This window comes from Gymnogyps californianus, chromosome 1 (genome assembly GCF_018139145.2).
Source record: "Gymnogyps californianus isolate 813 chromosome 1, ASM1813914v2, whole genome shotgun sequence".
NCBI classification, from domain to species: domain Eukaryota; kingdom Metazoa; phylum Chordata; class Aves; order Accipitriformes; family Cathartidae; genus Gymnogyps; species Gymnogyps californianus.
The window spans coordinates 72,112,679-72,130,115 of NC_059471.1; the positions used below are offsets into that span (position 1 = coordinate 72,112,679).

At 35.8% G+C, this 17,437-nt stretch overlaps 1 protein-coding gene across 6 annotated transcripts in view; it reads left to right on the forward strand.

Moving 5' to 3' along the window:
• Positions 1 to 17,194, forward strand: part of REV1 (REV1 DNA directed polymerase) — a 63,337-nt gene extending 46,143 nt beyond the window's left edge. For 4 of the 6 annotated variants that reach the window (XM_050915434.1, XM_050915451.1, XM_050915443.1 and 1 more), the window contains 9 exons: positions 2,591 to 2,693; positions 4,892 to 5,048; positions 5,417 to 5,619; positions 8,215 to 8,448; positions 12,578 to 12,686; positions 13,767 to 13,978; positions 14,157 to 14,316; positions 15,204 to 15,306; positions 16,774 to 17,194. In XM_050915434.1, the coding sequence (XP_050771391.1) occupies positions 2,591 to 2,693; positions 4,892 to 5,048; positions 5,417 to 5,619; positions 8,215 to 8,448; positions 12,578 to 12,686; positions 13,767 to 13,978; positions 14,157 to 14,316; positions 15,204 to 15,306; positions 16,774 to 16,885 (1,393 nt within the window). In that variant the 3' untranslated portion in view covers positions 16,886 to 17,194. Of the gene's footprint in view, positions 1 to 2,590; positions 2,694 to 4,891; positions 5,049 to 5,416; positions 5,620 to 8,214; positions 8,449 to 12,577; positions 12,687 to 13,766; positions 13,979 to 14,156; positions 14,317 to 15,203; positions 15,307 to 16,027; positions 16,606 to 16,773 lie in introns of all 6 variants that reach the window. The other 2 variants (XR_007768221.1, XR_007768220.1) reach the window with 2 other exon arrangements.
• The last annotated feature ends 243 nt before the right edge of the window (positions 17,195 to 17,437 follow it).

Below are 17,437 nucleotides of genomic sequence, written 5' to 3' on the forward strand. Positions count from 1 at the left end.
GAGTAGGACCTTCAGCTTCCACAAGCAGTGCTGTTACTCTTACCCATTATTTATTTCTGATTCTTCTTTGTTTCCTGTTGTTCAACTGGATGATGTTAACTAAAGATTTTTTAATCACAAATTTATTTATGTGCTTGCATACTGAAAACACAAGAATGAAATCTAGGCATAGAGCGTCATGTAGTTATATGCTGCCTCATACAAGATTGTCTCAGAACCTTATAAATACATGTTTATTCTTCAGGCAGACACTTCTGTATCAAAGCAGTTGTTCCTTAGGTAAAGGGATGATCCTGGCTTTTGTGTGAGGGTGCATTTGGCATCTTTGAAGACAGGTCTTTTCTACTTTTCCCTCCATCTCGGGTTGTTGTAACAGATTAATCCCTCCTGAACTGAAGGGTCATTTGCTCAGGGTTGCTGATAATGGAAGAGGTAGGAGTGTTCTTTCAGTGGGTTAGAGCTCAACAGTAGGACTTGCATGCACAGGGTCTGTCTCGTAATTGTGAACTTGTGATATACAATTCAGCTGTATTAAAAACTGAAACTATAAAATTCACCTTTCACTATCAAAGCTCATCACCTTTTGGGATTGGTATACCAAGAAGAAAATCCATCAGTCTATACTTTTGTCTTCTGGCTATCCTGAATTCTTTGAGCTGAAGATTTACTCTTAACAGCCTACGAACATATTTTTAGGATTGAGGGTGTGTTGAGATAGAGCTTTATTCTTCCTTTATTAGAACTAGTGCCAGACTGCTTTCTCATGAACAGGTCAATGCTTTGGACCTCGTTTCTGTTGTCAGGCATGCTAATACACATGTGCCCTGAAATTTCCTTAATTCATAAAGTCCTCATTAAGGTAAGATGAGGGGGCACCCAAGGATGCTAAGTTGTTCACACATAGCTGAGGCAGTTCTGATGCCAGGATCTCCTTTGGCAGTGTCTCTGTGTTTCTGGCTTAACTAATGAACTTGGCAACCCCAGTCAATCCAAATTATGCTATTTGATGATATAGGTGCTGTATTCCTGTCTCTGTTAGAGCATTTCTGTTTCAGTGAAAGGCTTTTTAGCAGCAGCAGGGTAAACTCTGGAAGTTGCATCCAGGCAAATGGATTAGAGTCTCAGGGTGGTGTTCCCTCAAGTATGCTTTCCCTATGTACAGCCTAGTTCCAACAGTTTGGGAGTGTTTACTGGAGCTAAAAGTGACCAGTTTCTCTCTTCAATTTAAGATTTTCTCTGTAGCTATAGCTTATGATCCATTTCTTGCCCCCTCACCTCACAGGTGAATGAGTTGCTATGCTTTCACATCCTACAGGTCAAGATTTCCTAGAATGATAATCATAGTCCTACACAGGATTCAGACTCACAGACACACTTAAAATCAAATTCAACTTCTGAGATGTTAATGGTATTTTTACTGCATCATTGATATCAAGTCCTGATAGTACAGCATAGACCTTTGTAAAATATTCTTCTGAAATGGTTTGTACCTTTAGACCCATCCTGCATTTCTCCCTAATATTTTGCATAGTTGCATCTTAATGGTGATATTGATCTCCTTTTTCTTAAAAATGTTAACGTGTAAGGCTCAGGGAGGTCTTCATATCATTCACAGCAGGGAGGTTTTTGCCTTTTCATATTGGCAGAACCAGACCTTTCTGGAGATCACTTGGCTGTTCATGGTGGTTTCTGACAGATTCAAAAGTAGAGTAAAATTTAAGGAGACACCATCAAAGTGTTTAGTAAGTTGTCAGGATGGCACCCTGCCAAAACACCAAGGTGGAACTTCCTTTTGTCCATAGAGCCCACTCCATCAGAGTTAAAACTTCATCGGTTACCTCAGTGAGAAGACTTTACATCACTCACATACATTTGATTAGCCACCTGAAATTCTGTCCTTATCTGTCTCAAATGTTAGGCCATTTGAGAATCCAGAACTACTAAGAGCTGCTACTGCCCTGCCAAGCTCTCAGGTGGCAATTTGTAAAACTCACAGCCAGGTAATTTTGTGAGAGTTGTTGCAGAAAATTGCCCACAGTGTAAGACGTGTATTTGGAATGTTGTTTAAAGTTAGTTACTTGCCATTAATCCCAGTTCTTTGTTATTTGTAATCCACATGCACGTGCCTGTATCTGCTTCTCCCTCAGAGTTCTTTCTGAAACTCATGCTTTAGATATTTGACAATTGACAACTCAAATAATACTGAGCAAACTCTTTATGAACCAAGCTTGAGTGAAGGGTAGTGCATGAGTGCATTTCTATGAGTACTGTAAAGTGAAACATTTTTGTCTGGCTTCAGTAGATAGCATGTATATAAATATATACTATATTTGACAATTTAATGTGTGGACCACACACTGAGAATGTTCAATTAGTAAGTAATCTGCTTTTTTTCTGTACAACATGCTTAGTTCTAATTACCTTTAAAAAGAAACCACAGAACAAAAAAAACAGTGTTCAGTTTCTATATGCCAAGAAATTATGATCTGTCTTTCTTTGAGATCCTCTCTGGAATAAATACAGAATCGTTGCTGTCTTTAGGATTTGTGAAACAGTTTCCTTTTTAACCATACTTTTTTATTCTTTGTAGGACTGTGACTCTCGACCATGCAACAGACAGTGCAAAAGTAATTGGGAAAGAAACTCTAAACATGTTTCACACAATGAAACTGAACATATCAGATATGCGAGGGGTGAGTTAATGGGAAAACTGAAATTTATTCCCTTTATCAACCTTCTTTGTTGTCTTTCATAAATTTACAGTTCTCCAGGGTAGACAATAACCAAACTTAAGCAAAAGTGTAGATAATACAAAGCTTATGTAAATTAGGCTATGCAATCGTATTATGTTTTGTATGTTTACCTTTGAAAAACATGGTTACAAAGCCATAAATGTAAAAAAAGAAAATTTTATTGTGGTATGGATTAATCCACAACTTAAAACAGCCTGAGGTAACAAAGTTAGACTGTTATCTTCTACAGTTCTATTAGCACGTGTAAATTTTATTTTGACTTAGAATTTTCTGTAAACTTTTGCACAGTTATTAGTTAAGTAACTAATACAAATACTGCTTGTAATGCCAATCAAAGATACAGATCAGAGGAGTTTTTGCTCTAGACTGCAAGTCTTGGAGCCAGAAAAGTTACCAACCCATTGTTTGGCCTTTGAAGGTGAATTGCTGGCTCTTTTGAGTCATAGTTTATTTTAGAACATTCTTCCTCATCTCAGTGGTTTTGTCATAGCAGCATGAACCCATGATAAGACTATTTTGGCATCAGCCATTTGTTACAACAGAGCACAGAGGCTTTCTAAAACAAACCTGCGTTTATTGGTCACCTAGATGTACAAGTAGGGTTTTGATTCACAGTGGTGCCTTGCAAAGTCAGCTCCCTGGCTTGGGTTTCTTCTTGGAGTTGAGGAAATATTTATCATCCTCTCCCTGTCTTTTTCTAGTTTCTTGTCTGTCTCCTTTGCTGTCTTTCCTGACTTCTAACATCATTCTATTTCACTTGATTTCTTTAGCCCTTGTTTTAGAGGATTCTTCTTTAGTTAGTATCCCGTGGGTGTTGCACATGTTGTTTTGCAAAACAATGTACTACTTCTGACCAGGTGGCTGTTCTGGAGGGGCCATTCAATTCTAGATTATATAATAAAGTGCACATGTATCCAAGGTCCCTCAGTGGTATTCCTTTCAACTGACTTCAGATACCTCCAATGTATATGTCAGTATTGGAGCTAGTCCCCTTAAGCTTTGCTTATACATGAGGTGAGTCATGCTTTACAGTGTCCTTTTTATCTCAATATCTAGAAAAGGTCCTAAAGTGATACCCTTAGATGTTCATGCCCACACTTGGGCAGATGAATCCACTCACTTGTCCTGTAGACTTCACGTAACAGTTTAACCCAAACGCTTGTCCTAAAAGGCAAAAAAACCCAAGGCAAAGTTGTTGTACAGTACAGCAAACACAGTATTCCAAAGGCTTCTTTTAAAGTCTAGAACTTGAATCTAGAAATATTTCAAAGCAAAAAGATAAAAGCGCAAAGAAAAACTTTTTACAACGATGTTTTAATATCCCATTAATTGCAACTAAGAAATTCTTAACAAACAAAATCCTTCCTACATAATTACAGAAGAACTGGTGGAAATACATACACGAGCTCTTTTATGCTTTCTGAGTCCTATATACAATTTTTTTTTAAGTGTTGTTTTTTCCTTAATAATTATGGAGGATTAGCAGTAAACTTGCACAATGTACCGGTGCATTCTTAGTTGGACACAGTTTTTGAACCCCTGTTGATTCGGTATTTAAAAGTTAATGAAAAGTGAGGATGTCTTTCAAAATGAGGAACACTTCATCTGATAAAGACTACTTTCACCAAAGTACTTTCATCCATTGAGACTTTGCGAGAACCATGTCTAGAAGTGAAACAACATTATTTTTCTCAATTATAGACTGAGGTGATGGATTTGGTATAGATTGTCCTCAGGAACAACATTCCTTTCTTGTACGGGTAGCCAGATTTAATACTAATCACTTCCTGGTCAGTACTTCTATATTTGTTAGTGTCTAAGAAATTTCATAATAAACACATTGTTTCATGATCCTGTTGACAGCACTTTTGTATATCAGAGAAGTTAAGATGGTATTATCTTTGTAATTTCTTAGTTGTTGGATTGTGGTGGATAATCCTGGGATTTGTTTGGGGTGTTGTTAGTGGCTATTTATGTGTATTTCAACATACTTTTATTTGTTCTCTCCCCCACCCACAACAGGCAGCCAATTTCAGAGAAGGCAATGCTATTATGAAAGAACTACAGATTTTTTTTTTTATTTTATTTTATTTTTTTTTAAACTTCATAAAATTAATGTATTAATGTTTTGGATTTAGGTTGGAATTCAGGTACAGCAGTTAGTTCCCATCAGTAAAACCACTTCAGCTCACTCAACAGTACAATCTGGACACTTACCTGGTGGATCGCATTCAGTTGTTGATCTTTTTCATGTTCAGAAAGCAAAAAAGTGCTCAGAAGAAGAACATAAGAAAGGTCAGTAAGCTTTGTATTTTGCATGTATAATAATGATCAGTTCTGAAGGGCTCCAACATAGATTACCTTTTGGAATACTTCTTCAATATTATACCAGTACAAATTATTTAACATAAACTCTTTGAGAGTGAGTTTTCCTGCTGCAAATGAAAATGCTACAAATAAAACTTTGTATACGATTATTCCAATCTTTTTTAAAAGTTAATAGTAACAAAGGATACTTTGAAATAGGAAGTGTTATAATTATGGTATATATTGTATAAACTATTTAGCAAAGAAAACTGGAAAGTAGCTTCACTGTATCTTGAATCTTCAGAGTATTTTTAACTATTAGATGATCATTCTGTATTTTGTTTTCATATGTATAGTATTTGTGGCTGCTATGGACCTTGAAATATCTTCTGATTCAAGAACTTGCACTTTTCTTCCATCTCGCGGTACCCATCTCACATCTGGTCTCAATTCTAATGTGAACAACACTGAGTCTGCTGTCAAGTGGAATGGTGTGCATTCACCTATCAGCGTAAAATCCAGGCTTAATTTGAGTATTGAGGTTCCGTCTGCTTCCCAGGTAAAACCTGAGAATATAAACATCTGCAATATATTGTAATAACTTGGGATTGTTTGTCTTATTTGGATAGAGCAAAAAAAGTTACATTACACTTTTTTAAAATAAAAAGCTCTAGTAGAGTATGATGCACAGTAAGAAACTGTTATTGATGCAAAACTATTTTGCCTTAATAAAAGGATTTTTTAAAAGCAGTCATTTATAGGCTAACTCAAAAAAGATTGTATTTATTCAAAGGAAAGAAATTTCATTTTCCAGTATCTTTTTCCCTTCCCATCACTTGCCAAAGGACTGCAATGGAACAGGAATGGAAAAGGTGCTGAGGATGAAATATTAAAAAACATTACCTTCCACCTTTCACAGCCAAAGCCCAGAGCCTAATTATAAAAAACACGCAATAACCTTTAGGAAAACTTCCATTCAGAGAAATTAGACACATTCTATAGTTAATGCTCAATGTTTATATGTTTATGAGATGATGCAGATTTGTAAATTCCCTTTTCTTATGTTAGCTCTTAAAAATTATTTCTGATTAGTTTAATCTCTGATGAGTGGCTCAAGAATAATTTTGACAAGTACTTTGTGTCATTTTCATGAAGACAGAACTTTTAAATGTTTTCCATCCCTCTTTATGGCAGCAATATTCTTTGCCACAGATGCCAATAAATGATAATCAGGTAGTCTTCTCTACATAATTTCTTAAAGTCATGTATTCTATACCAGTCTTTAAATTACACTATAAATCTGTCTTCAAGATTTAGTCAGTGAGAAGGAACTGAACAGCAACTAGTCTTATGCTACCTCATATACTTTTACAATGGCTGTGCTCTAGGTTTCTGCCTAAAAGAATGTCAAACTTGTCTTTAGATTTAATTATTCATCTTCCTGTGTTTTTTCAAATTTTCTTCAAATAATTTTTGAAGCTAAGATGCACACTTAACATTTGTACAGGATATCACCTTTCAAATGAGAGGAGGACGATCTTTATTTAAGTAAAATATTTCTGTGGGGTTTGGGGACTTTTTTTGTGTGTTTTAACAAAGGAAGAGCCTCCTTATTTCCACCCCCATGTTATTCAAGCGGGCATCTGTTAGAAGGGTCTGCTATGAGCAAGCTGCACTGAATTCTGTAGGTATTTTAGGTATAAGCAGATTTACATGCTTTTCTGTAAAAATCTGTAATTTTAATTTCTGTAATTTAGATCTGTAAAAGCATTTGTTGATGTTCTGTTAACGGCTTTCCCAAATATTTGTACATTTTTAGAAGGAAATTATGCTTTTGGCACAAAAATTTTTTCTATAATGCAATACCCAAGCTAGCTCAGGATCTAAAAGCAACTTGACTGAATAATGTGAAGCTCCATACATTCAGATTCTGCTATAGGAGGAATATGTATGAACAAGTGAAAAATGCACTAGCTGTGCAGTAGAGTTCCTAAAGCTTTGGTGGCCTTACGGCACAACATGCTCATCTCTCCTTCTGCTTTATAACCGTATTATAATATGGAATATAATATGGAATTCGGTACAGGAAGGGAATGGTGAGAACTAGTCCCATACTCCTGTTTGTGTACTGTGTGCTAGGAAAGCAACAGCAAGATATTTTACACCCAGGATTTCCAGAAAATGTTTATAGAGTTATATATGTAGCAAACTTGGAATGAGGAACACAGGCAGAATGTAGAAGAACAACTGAAGAGATTAGTAATACAGACAGCTTTCATCAAAACCTCTCAGTTACCATAAGCCAAGTAGCTTTTCATAGATATTTGTAGTTTTTCCTCTGTAAATCCAGAATCTGGTCATAAACTCTGAATTTTTTTCTTAAAGGTAAAAGATAAAGTTTTCTAACACTGCTATGGAGTCTTATTTAGCAGAACTTACAGGCAAACATTGGCATTCATCTGCGTAGTTTTACTCAAATTTTACTTGTGAGAAAAATGATGCTGTACATCTGCTTGTCAGTTATATTCATTCTGTCACTTGTGCAGCTGTCATTGTATACAGCAGCTTTTAGGCACTGAGGGGTCATTTCACTTGTTTCAAGTCGATAATTGATGGTAAGTAGCAATTACAGCAAGCAAAAATTTGAATCTAAAGGTTATTTCATTATCAAAATCTATGACAAGAGTCTGACAGTATGCAAACATACGTAATACCATTAAAGTAAATTAGTAACATGTATCCTAGAACTATATAAAGAAAGAAATTAATTGCTTACTGCTTTGTACCAGACACCAATTTAGTATTCATATGAACATGTTGCCTATATAATTTGAACTCAGAATTTGGGTTTTCTTATCACTAGCTAGTTGTAGAGGAAACCTTATGTATGATTTGTGTTGAGAACACTGAACATTGTGAAAAGATAAAACTGAGCATTCATATTACTGAACTACTTAGTCTTAAACAATATTTTTACATTTTGCTGCTGTAGAGTGTAACTGTCAGGTTCCTAAGTATGTTTGCATGCACAGATTAAAATGATTTTTTTTCTAAAATTCAAGAACTATGAAAGAAATGTAGAACTAAATTTTGACTAAAATTAACTCTGTTATCTATTCCTCAGAAAAATCTAAAAGCTTTTATATATTTGTAGCTAGATAAGTCTGTGCTAGAAGCTCTGCCGCCTGATCTCCGAGAACAAGTAGAGCAAATATACACCATTCAGCAAGGAGAGAGTTACGGAGATAGCAAAAAAGAGCCAATAAATGGATGTAACACTGCACTTCTGTCACAACCAGTTGGAACAGTGCTTCTACAAATACCAGAGCTCCAAGAACCAAATACCAATATGGGAATTAATGTAATAGCCTTGCCAGCTTTCTCACAGGTAGGATGTTTGCAGGGTATCAATAAACATCAACTTTCCACCTATAGGAAGAGTTAACAACTTTTTTTTGAGACAGCATTAACTAAAATGTGTGACTTCCCAGAATTATTTATGGTCCTTTAATGTCTTTAAAAAGTCTACTTTCAAATGTTACTTGATCTATCACAAGCATAGTATGACAGTATTGATTAAAGATTTATAGTCATCAGTATGCCTATGTTTTTGCTGTTGTTCAATGTAAAACCTCCTCATTTATGCTTTGCTTTGCAATCCAGTGTGTAAATAGCCTTTTTGCTGCATTGCAGCTGAGTTACACTGCACTGTAAGTCTGAAGCAGTCCTAAAATCTGCTTAGCTAGTCACAGGAGACTCACTCTGTTTAAGTGGATGTTTCGATGGTGTAAAGCCAACCTCTACTAGCTTCTGTAGATGTGATTGTTTATATAACATTCCTGGGAGAAAGGCAGGCATGGCTAAAGATTGTGTATATCTCCATAGTTTTTAAATGAGCTTATATACAGCATGTCCAGGATGAGGAAAGTGCAAAGTTGTTTCTCAAAATAGGGGCCTGAAGGGGGAGCAGGTCGCAGTAATGATGCTTCTAATGATATTCCACCCTTCAATCCAAGATGGTGCTGGACAAATGTAGGGTAATAAAAAAATCAGAGATTGGGTTACCCAGAGATATACCTTGCATATGCATCATTTAAAATAGAGCAGTATTTTTATTTTTCTATTTGCTGTGCCATTGCTCTGTTGCTGTTCTCAAACGAGGTGATAGCACCTAATCAGATTTAGAGAGAGATATTTGTTGCTGTTTTTAAGGCATAATGCTGCTTAGCTGACAAAGAATCCAGAGAAAATTAGATAGAAACTCCTGACCTGTTTTCAGTAAATAGTAGTTAATGCATAATTGTTATTTAGAAGATGTGTAGCCTATTCTGCTACTAGAATTTCTTCACCTTGATTCAAGTTCATTGGTTCAAAAACAGTTGTGTCACTTTTTATTCCTGAACTGCAAAGTTGGGTTTCCCCTATGGAGATACTGTGCAAATAGTATATGAACTCTCCCTACCCCAGCTGTTTTAAATTATGTAGTTACATTCATTCATAGGCAAGAGTTTATCTTGGACTTGGTGTTAAATTATGCTGTGCTTTAAAGTACACCCCTCCACAGTCGTTTTACCACTCAGTACGCTTTTTCAGGGTAAATTTTAACTGCATATGGCTTTCTATAAAACTTACATTTAGTTTGTGTTTATGCTTTATCTATCTATTAATTAGGTAGTTGAGAATTGATTGTTGTTTTTTTATAACAGCATTACTTCTTGAAATTGTCTTAGAAATACCTAATTTACACACTCAAATGCACTGGTTTTCCTGTCTCTATCTCCTAATGCATTTTTTGACTCTGTTATTTGATCCAAAAATGTCAGCTTAGCAGAGCAGCCTTTTTGTTTAAAGATGTAGTTCAAGAATTGGCTACTTCCTGTTTATTTGTCAGAGATGTCCATACTGTCTATTTTAGAACGCCTTATGCTTGTACTCCAAATTTTCTCCTGAAAACCATTCAGCTTTCTTTATTAGCAAAAAGAGAACTAAGATTTACAATTTTCATTTTCTGAGTTAGGTCCAAGTTTAATACCTAGAATAATATGGTTGAATAGCTTCCTTAGGCTTGGCAAAAAAAAATGCTAAAACCAGTTCATTAAAAAGGGAGGATTTTTTCTGTGTTAAAATCAAACATGAACTTAATTCAAAAATATCATCTTTGTCTAAATATAGTTTGACATAATTTTTTTTATTGTTGAAGTCTTTGTGGGAGTGTATATTGTATGAGTACACACAAACATTTAAGATCACTTTCTTTCAAATGGTGCAGTGAACTAAGTAGTAATAGGTTTCAGGTATAGAAATATTGCAAGCCACTCCAAATTGAGTACTTTAGCTACATCAACTCAGCAAATGTAAATGATGCCCTGCCATCTTTTTATAGCTTAATTAGGTTTGTTTTTCAACCCTTCATTCCTTTTGTCTGAACTGTGTTTTTATGACCAGGTGCCAAGTTAATTGGTTGATAGTGATTTATTCATTAGAAAACATGTGGAAAATGTCCTTTGTTGGGTAAGGTTCTGCCACAAAAAGAATCCAGATAGGTTGCATTCGTTTCCATCAGCTGCTGAAGCCATCTTAAAATTTAGAAGAGCTGTGTATCTCTGCAGCAACTGAATCCTGTAAAAGCATAGGATGCAAGAAGTAAAGATTACAGATGCTTACAAATGAATGACATTTGTAGTAGTGGAGTTAATTACTGGTGACAAATTTGCACTTCGTCCTTACATTTAACATGGTATAGATTCCTTCTAAGGAAATTTATACAGCACATCAAAAATACTGATAGCTGTATGCTGAGGTAATGCATGAATTTATAAAATCAAGGTTCTCCATAATGTGAACGTGATACAGCTATGTGAGAGCTATGATAGGCCACTCTGACTGTACAGTATATTACCTGACACTCCAATTAATTAGTGTAGAATTCATATGAACTTGACTGATGGCTCTTCTAACTGAATTTTTACATGTTACACTTTCAGAGGGCAATGATAGGGGGAATAACAAAAACACATCCAGTTCCCTGGGCTGCATTATTTCTGCATGAATTTGTTAAGTGGTGTACACAAAAAACAGTGTAAATTCCCAAATTCCTGACTCTCAAATGCTTAACCAGAGAATATTAACCTTTTTAATATAGTTTTATCAAATAAAATTTATATTTAAAAAATGACTTAAGCCTCTGGACTTAACTGGCTACGTTCCACTGCAATGCTTTGTTCTGTGCAATATATGCAGTAATTGAGGTCAGAGTTGTTCCCATTTCCTCCTTTAATTAGCACATATTTTGTGTGGTGAAAAATTTGTGTTGGCACATGGAGTTCTAAAAATGGAAAAAATGTGCTAAATTGATGAGTTTTACCTGTGGGAGCATGTTCATGTTTATTATCTATACAATTTAGACATCATATGTGTGAATAGCACAGCCTACCTTCCTGACATAACATACATATTTTGGTTTAAAAAGAAGATCGAATCTCTATTGAAAATAATGAGGTAACTTCTAATATATATGCATACTGACGTATAATAAATACAGTATCTCAGATAATGGTAGAAATGATATTGTGCCCTTAGAATAGTAATAGTAGTTTTGAATAAATTTTTTTTGTTTGTGCACATCTCCAAATTTTACCACTGAAATGAAGGGCACTCTCCCAGTGGGCAGATTTAATCCTCTAAATGATAGGTTTGCTTTTTTGAATTAGATTTTGCAGATTATGAGCTGAAAACACTGTCCAATAATATTGGGAAACTCAGAATACAAGACTAGTCTGTCACTAATTTCCTACTTCAGACACACAGTGAGGGAAGATAACTGATAATACATGAAATTTTATTTTGTCCATATAAGTGTGTATGGCAATTGGCAACAAATTATTTCCTGTCTAGAATTCAAGCCCTTAGGACAGTTGGAAGGGACTGCATTTTTATCAGTTGAACAAGGAGTGGACAACTGTGGGAGAAAGAAATTAAACCCTTCTGCGCTAGTTCAAAATATGAGGTAGCTGGACTTGCGTTTCCTGTCCTTAAAGAAGCGACACTATTTCCAAGGATATTTTGTTTGAGGAGTGTAGCAGCTTCCAGGAAATAGAAGTATCAAAAGAAAAGGAGGAACAAAAGTCTGACTGTCACAGTGTTTGAGTTTGGAAATTTGAAGGGACTGTTCTCTGAGTTAGGCTTAATTGTGCTGTTAACACAGCTGTGCTGTATATCAGTAGGTGAATAAAGATAGTGGTGAATAAAGTAGGTGAATAAAGATGGTTAGTGTATTATAGGCCCATAAATAGTAATTTTATAAAATAATAAATGTAGAGTAATGGAAAATTTTATTGTTTTTACAAGCTAAAATACATGAAGAAAATGTACAACATATTTTACAGTGTTTCAGTTATATCTCATTTATTTTTGCTTGCCATAATATGTAAATACCTTCTCATGTGAGTGATCTACAGGAAAGCAAGCAGTGTTGCTCACTGGTAAAATAGTCAAATGAATCTTTTGTTACTGTTCAGGTGGATCCTGAGGTTTTTGCTGCACTACCTGCTGAGTTGCAAGCAGAGCTGAAAGATGCATATGATCAAAGGCAAAAGCAATCAGAGCAGCAACCTGCTAACACTTTTCGTGAGTATATATAGTTGTACAGTAGTTTTGTATAGGAGTTGTTTACTGTTCAAAGAGAGTTATGCAACCCTAAATAACGAACTGGAAAATATAACTAAAGCTTCTATGAAGATGCTGTGTTAAATCAAATTTCTGTATTTATTTTTGACAGACTGTCAGTTACAACCAGCTGTGGTCTCATTTTGCAAACAGATGCCTACCTTTACTTAAATGGGTAATTAATTCAATTCATGGGGACTGTGGCACTAAACTTACCCATGTCCATATGTTTGCAGAATGGAATTTAAACTTGATATGTCTTGTGATTTAAAGTATTACGCCTTCAGTACCTAAGTTAGTTAAACTATGTTCAGACAGCATTCTCATGGTTCCCTGAAACCCATAGCACTGGTATGGGTTTCAAGCAACTAGAGATAAGATACATTTCACCATATGTCTGATAGTCAGATGGTTTTACTCTGAGCTGATCGCCCAGGTCTCATTTTTATAATTGGTAGAAAGAAATAAGATTAATTTCCTGTGAACATGCTTTCTCATAAAATAGGTTGGAAATGTCATTGGGTTCATTGCCAGTTAAATACTTCATTGTTGTAATCAAACTTTGATTTCATAGTCAGTGGACTAATGCAGATATGTTAGTATGATGGAATGAGAGCGATTTCCTTCATAAACTATGATAAAAGCAGTTTGGGGGGCTTTTCGCTGCTGATTTTGCTGATAACCACTGGTGGGAAGTCTTAGCGGGTATCTAGGTGGGACAGTGCTCTGACTGAGGTGAAGCAATTTGTCCAGTAGGCTTCAGATTTCACCAGCTGCTCATATGCAAGCACTGAAATGCTTGATATTAAAAGGCTTTGGAATAGTTGAGTATCCTCTGAGTACACTAATGTCTAGCAGTGCTTTTCAAATACTTAAAACATTGCCCATATCTGGAATGGCATGTGAGTTAAAGTTGCTTTGTTTAGGTTATGTTCTCCCAATTGATCCATAGATTTTTATGGAAGATAGAGAGTCCTCCTTTCAGTGGAAAAGTATTAAATTTTAAATGTATCAACCACTGACTATTCCTGTGTTTTTCAGTGTCAAAAAATCCTTTCCTACACCTGAAGCATGCAACAATAAAAAATAAGAAAAAAATCAGGAAAAAAAATCCAGTCAGTCCTGTAAAAAAGATTCAGAGTCCTTTGAAAAACAAACTCATTGGTAGCCCTGCAAAAAACATGCCGGCTACATCTGGAAGCCCACAGAAGCTAATAGATGGTTTCTTGAAACAAGAAGGAACAGCTGCTCAGGTAATTTTAACACTAACAGCTTTCAGTAAAGCTATGTCTGTTTCTTTAGACTTAGTCCATGTTCACAAATGCAGCTTGTTTTCTTTACTGGATTCTTTACTAGATGCTTATCTATGTATATATATGGTGTTACCATATTTGTCAGACTGAGCGTTATCAACTTTTATGTTTGGAACAGCCGGAAGCAGTTCCATCAACTTCAGATTCTTCAGGCCCATCAGCTCTGCAGACTGAACAACAGGCTGGTTCATTTAGGCCACAAGCGCCCAACCTGGCTGGAGCTGTTGAATTCAATGATGTAAAGACGTTGTTGAAAGAATGGATTACAACTATTTCAGGTACGGGATGTCATGCTAGTGGTGTTCTTGCATGCATCACAAGGAAGACGATTTTTTTAGTAGGCTTTTTGTACTTCCTTCCTTCTTCTGTCACTCTTCCTTTCACTGGTTTTCACAGTAATCTTGAAGTCTTAACTGCCTTGCAATCTTGGAGTAACTTGGTTCTTCCTACTCAGTTGTTACTCTGTGTTTTTGCCAGCTCCTGTTTCTTGCTTAACAGCATGAAAATCTACTTGCTCTCTCTTCAACCCGTTTGTTAGGCCCTTGTTTTATGCCTTGATGTTGCTTGTGTGGGAGGTTTTCCTTATTTTGTCCAACGTGTTAGAACCACTAGGATGAAAGCTATTGAAAGGGAATTCCTCTTTTATGAAGATGTCATTTTAGAGGCAAAGGAATGCAGTTTTTTTCAAAATAACTGCTGGAAAGAATTCTAGAATAAAGTGCAAAAGTGTAACACCATTGCTAAATTGTGATTTGAATTTTAACATTATGTCAAACAATTAGCAACGCCTTAATATCTTGGGAAATCTGACCTGCGAGATCCTTTGTACCCTGGACATTACTATTCTCCTAAGAGTTTCAAAACAGCCATTCCATTCTAAATCCCTGTTTCTTTTCCCTTTGGTTAATATTAGCTTGGCTGTCATTTGTTCTTACTGAAGAAAAAGAAGAGGTCTACGAGACAGATATTTCAGGACCTTGCAGTCCTTTTATGTACACAACTTCTGATGTTGGGGGAAGGTATGGGAATACAGTAATTGTCAGATCGGCCCCTGATGTGCTAACACTGCAGAATTTCTTTCTATTATATTCCAGTTATTCTATGATTATATTCTAAGTATACTTAGAGAAAAGTTCTCTCATTTTTTTTATTTTTTTTATTACAGATCCTATGGAAGAAGACATTCTGCAGGTTGTGAAGTATTGTACTGATCTAATAGAAGAAAAAGATTTGGAAAAGTTAGATCTGGTTGTTAAGTACATGAAAAGGTAGCTTAATTGCTAGTATTTGTGTCATTTAGACTATTTTTGTTAGAATTTATGCACTAGATGCTTCAATGTGAGGCCACAAGCCCATTAGACATTCCATTGATGAGTGTAAATATTTTAAGCTTAAATTGTATTCAAAAACTGGGGGGGGGCGGGGGAAGAAGTTGGGCTGTTAAAATAGGTAATTTGTGAAAAATTAAGAGTAGCATTTAGTAGTATTTGCTACAAAGTCTTTTGTTTCTAGACAGAGGATATAGTTTTTGTCAGCATTGTCCCTTTTCTTCATCCTGTTCTCGTTCATTTTTTGTAGCACCTTAGATCTTTCCTTTGTTTCATCTGATTTCATTCTGCTGCTGTATCCAGATCCTGTCTCACCTACAACCTATTAAATCCATTTTTATTACTTAGTTGTTGTGCTCCTGTTACTCTTCCCATGAGTCAGGAGGCCCAAGTTCCATTTATGACTTGCTTACTAACTGATGCTTAACCATGGAGCTCAGCTTTCCATGTCTTAGATCTGGAAAATATTTCACAGAATTAATAGACACCCAAAAGACTACAGCAATGTAAAAACTTGACTATGCTTTTGTATTTTGGGGTGTCTTTAGGCCTCAGAAAATGCGAAACACACAGTGCAGGTAACTGTTTCGTTGAGTGCTGTATAGTAAATTCTTTATAAAACTCTTCAGAAAGCATCATGTCCCATTCCTGGTCCCTGTAGGTGAGATTTGCACCGATGGCATTGTGTCTCTCCGAAGCCTGGTAGCAAGCATAGGACAAGGCATCAGGAGTTGGATGATATGCAGTTGTCCATATGATACTGATGTTAGGTCTTCCAAAGCTGTAAGTGTAGGAACCCTCTGCTCTCCTGTAATAGTGATCTAGAAGGGGATTTTGAGAGTACAGAGCTGCTTTGTTTTCCTTGGGCATTTCCTTAATTTGCTTCTAGTAGCAGCTGAATGATAGAGGTAACTCACAGCTCTCTGTGGGCCTCCATGATTTGGTTCCATTTTTAGCAATAAACACAATATAGTGCCCCCAAAACCTATTATTTAAATGTCTTCATCACCCTTGGCATTTGTTGGAAGAAAAAAGTAGCATGTATGTCTTGGGATGAGGAAGGAAAGATCAGGATCCAGAAGCTTGCCGTTTCTGATTCTTCAGTATGAAGTTGGTAGAAGGTCACCACTTCAATCACAGGCTTACAACCACTGCAAAATGCTAACGTTTACAAGCTGGTGTGACACTGCGTGCATCAGAAATTTCACCATTGAATGGCAGAGGGATCTGTGGCATTAGGTAAGACTTGGTATATTTGAAGAGATAGGGCTGTACCAAGATCGAATCAAAATACTGTGCATAGTGGACTGTTGTGATTTTGTTTTCCAGTATGAAGACCAAAACTTATTGTGAAAAGGACTGTTCTGTAATGATAATTTTCTCCCTCTTCTTCCTTTTCCCCTTCAGGTTAATGCAGTCATCTGTGGAATCAGTTTGGAATATGGCATTTGACTTCATTCTTGACAATGTTCAGGTAGTTTTACAACAAACTTATGGAAGCACATTAAAAGTTATCTGAACTTGTAGTAAAGAGCTTGATGAGAGCCTGGAGCTCTCTGCTAGCTGTGCCATAAGTGCTTGTGAGGTATTTGCAAAGTGCATGATAGTAATGCCCTGAGTTTTTATAATTTCAAATTTCTTTTTAAACAACAAAGTGTTTTGTACATTTCTTTTCAGAAAGTGCCAAATTTGTCAGTATTGCATGTAAATAATTGTGTTAAAATTCTTTTATTGTAGTATAGAATCTATTTACAAAATGTTTGTTTATAAAGTTTTATGGATTTTTACAGTGAAGTGTTTACAGTTGTTTAATAAAGAACTGTATGTATATTTTTGTACTGATTCTATTTTGTGATGCTTCAGTTTGAATATAGCTAACCCCTTTTATTAAAGCCGCAGCTTTGATTCAAAGTTCTACACAGTGACACTGCCTCAGCACGCGTAGGAGACTGCTGTACATTCACCCGCCTGCTTTTTGTTTCTTCTCCACTGACTTTATTACAGATTTTAAGCCAAGGGAAGAATGTTAGCTCATTTTGAGTTTCATCCTTCAAAGGCAGAAACCAGTGTG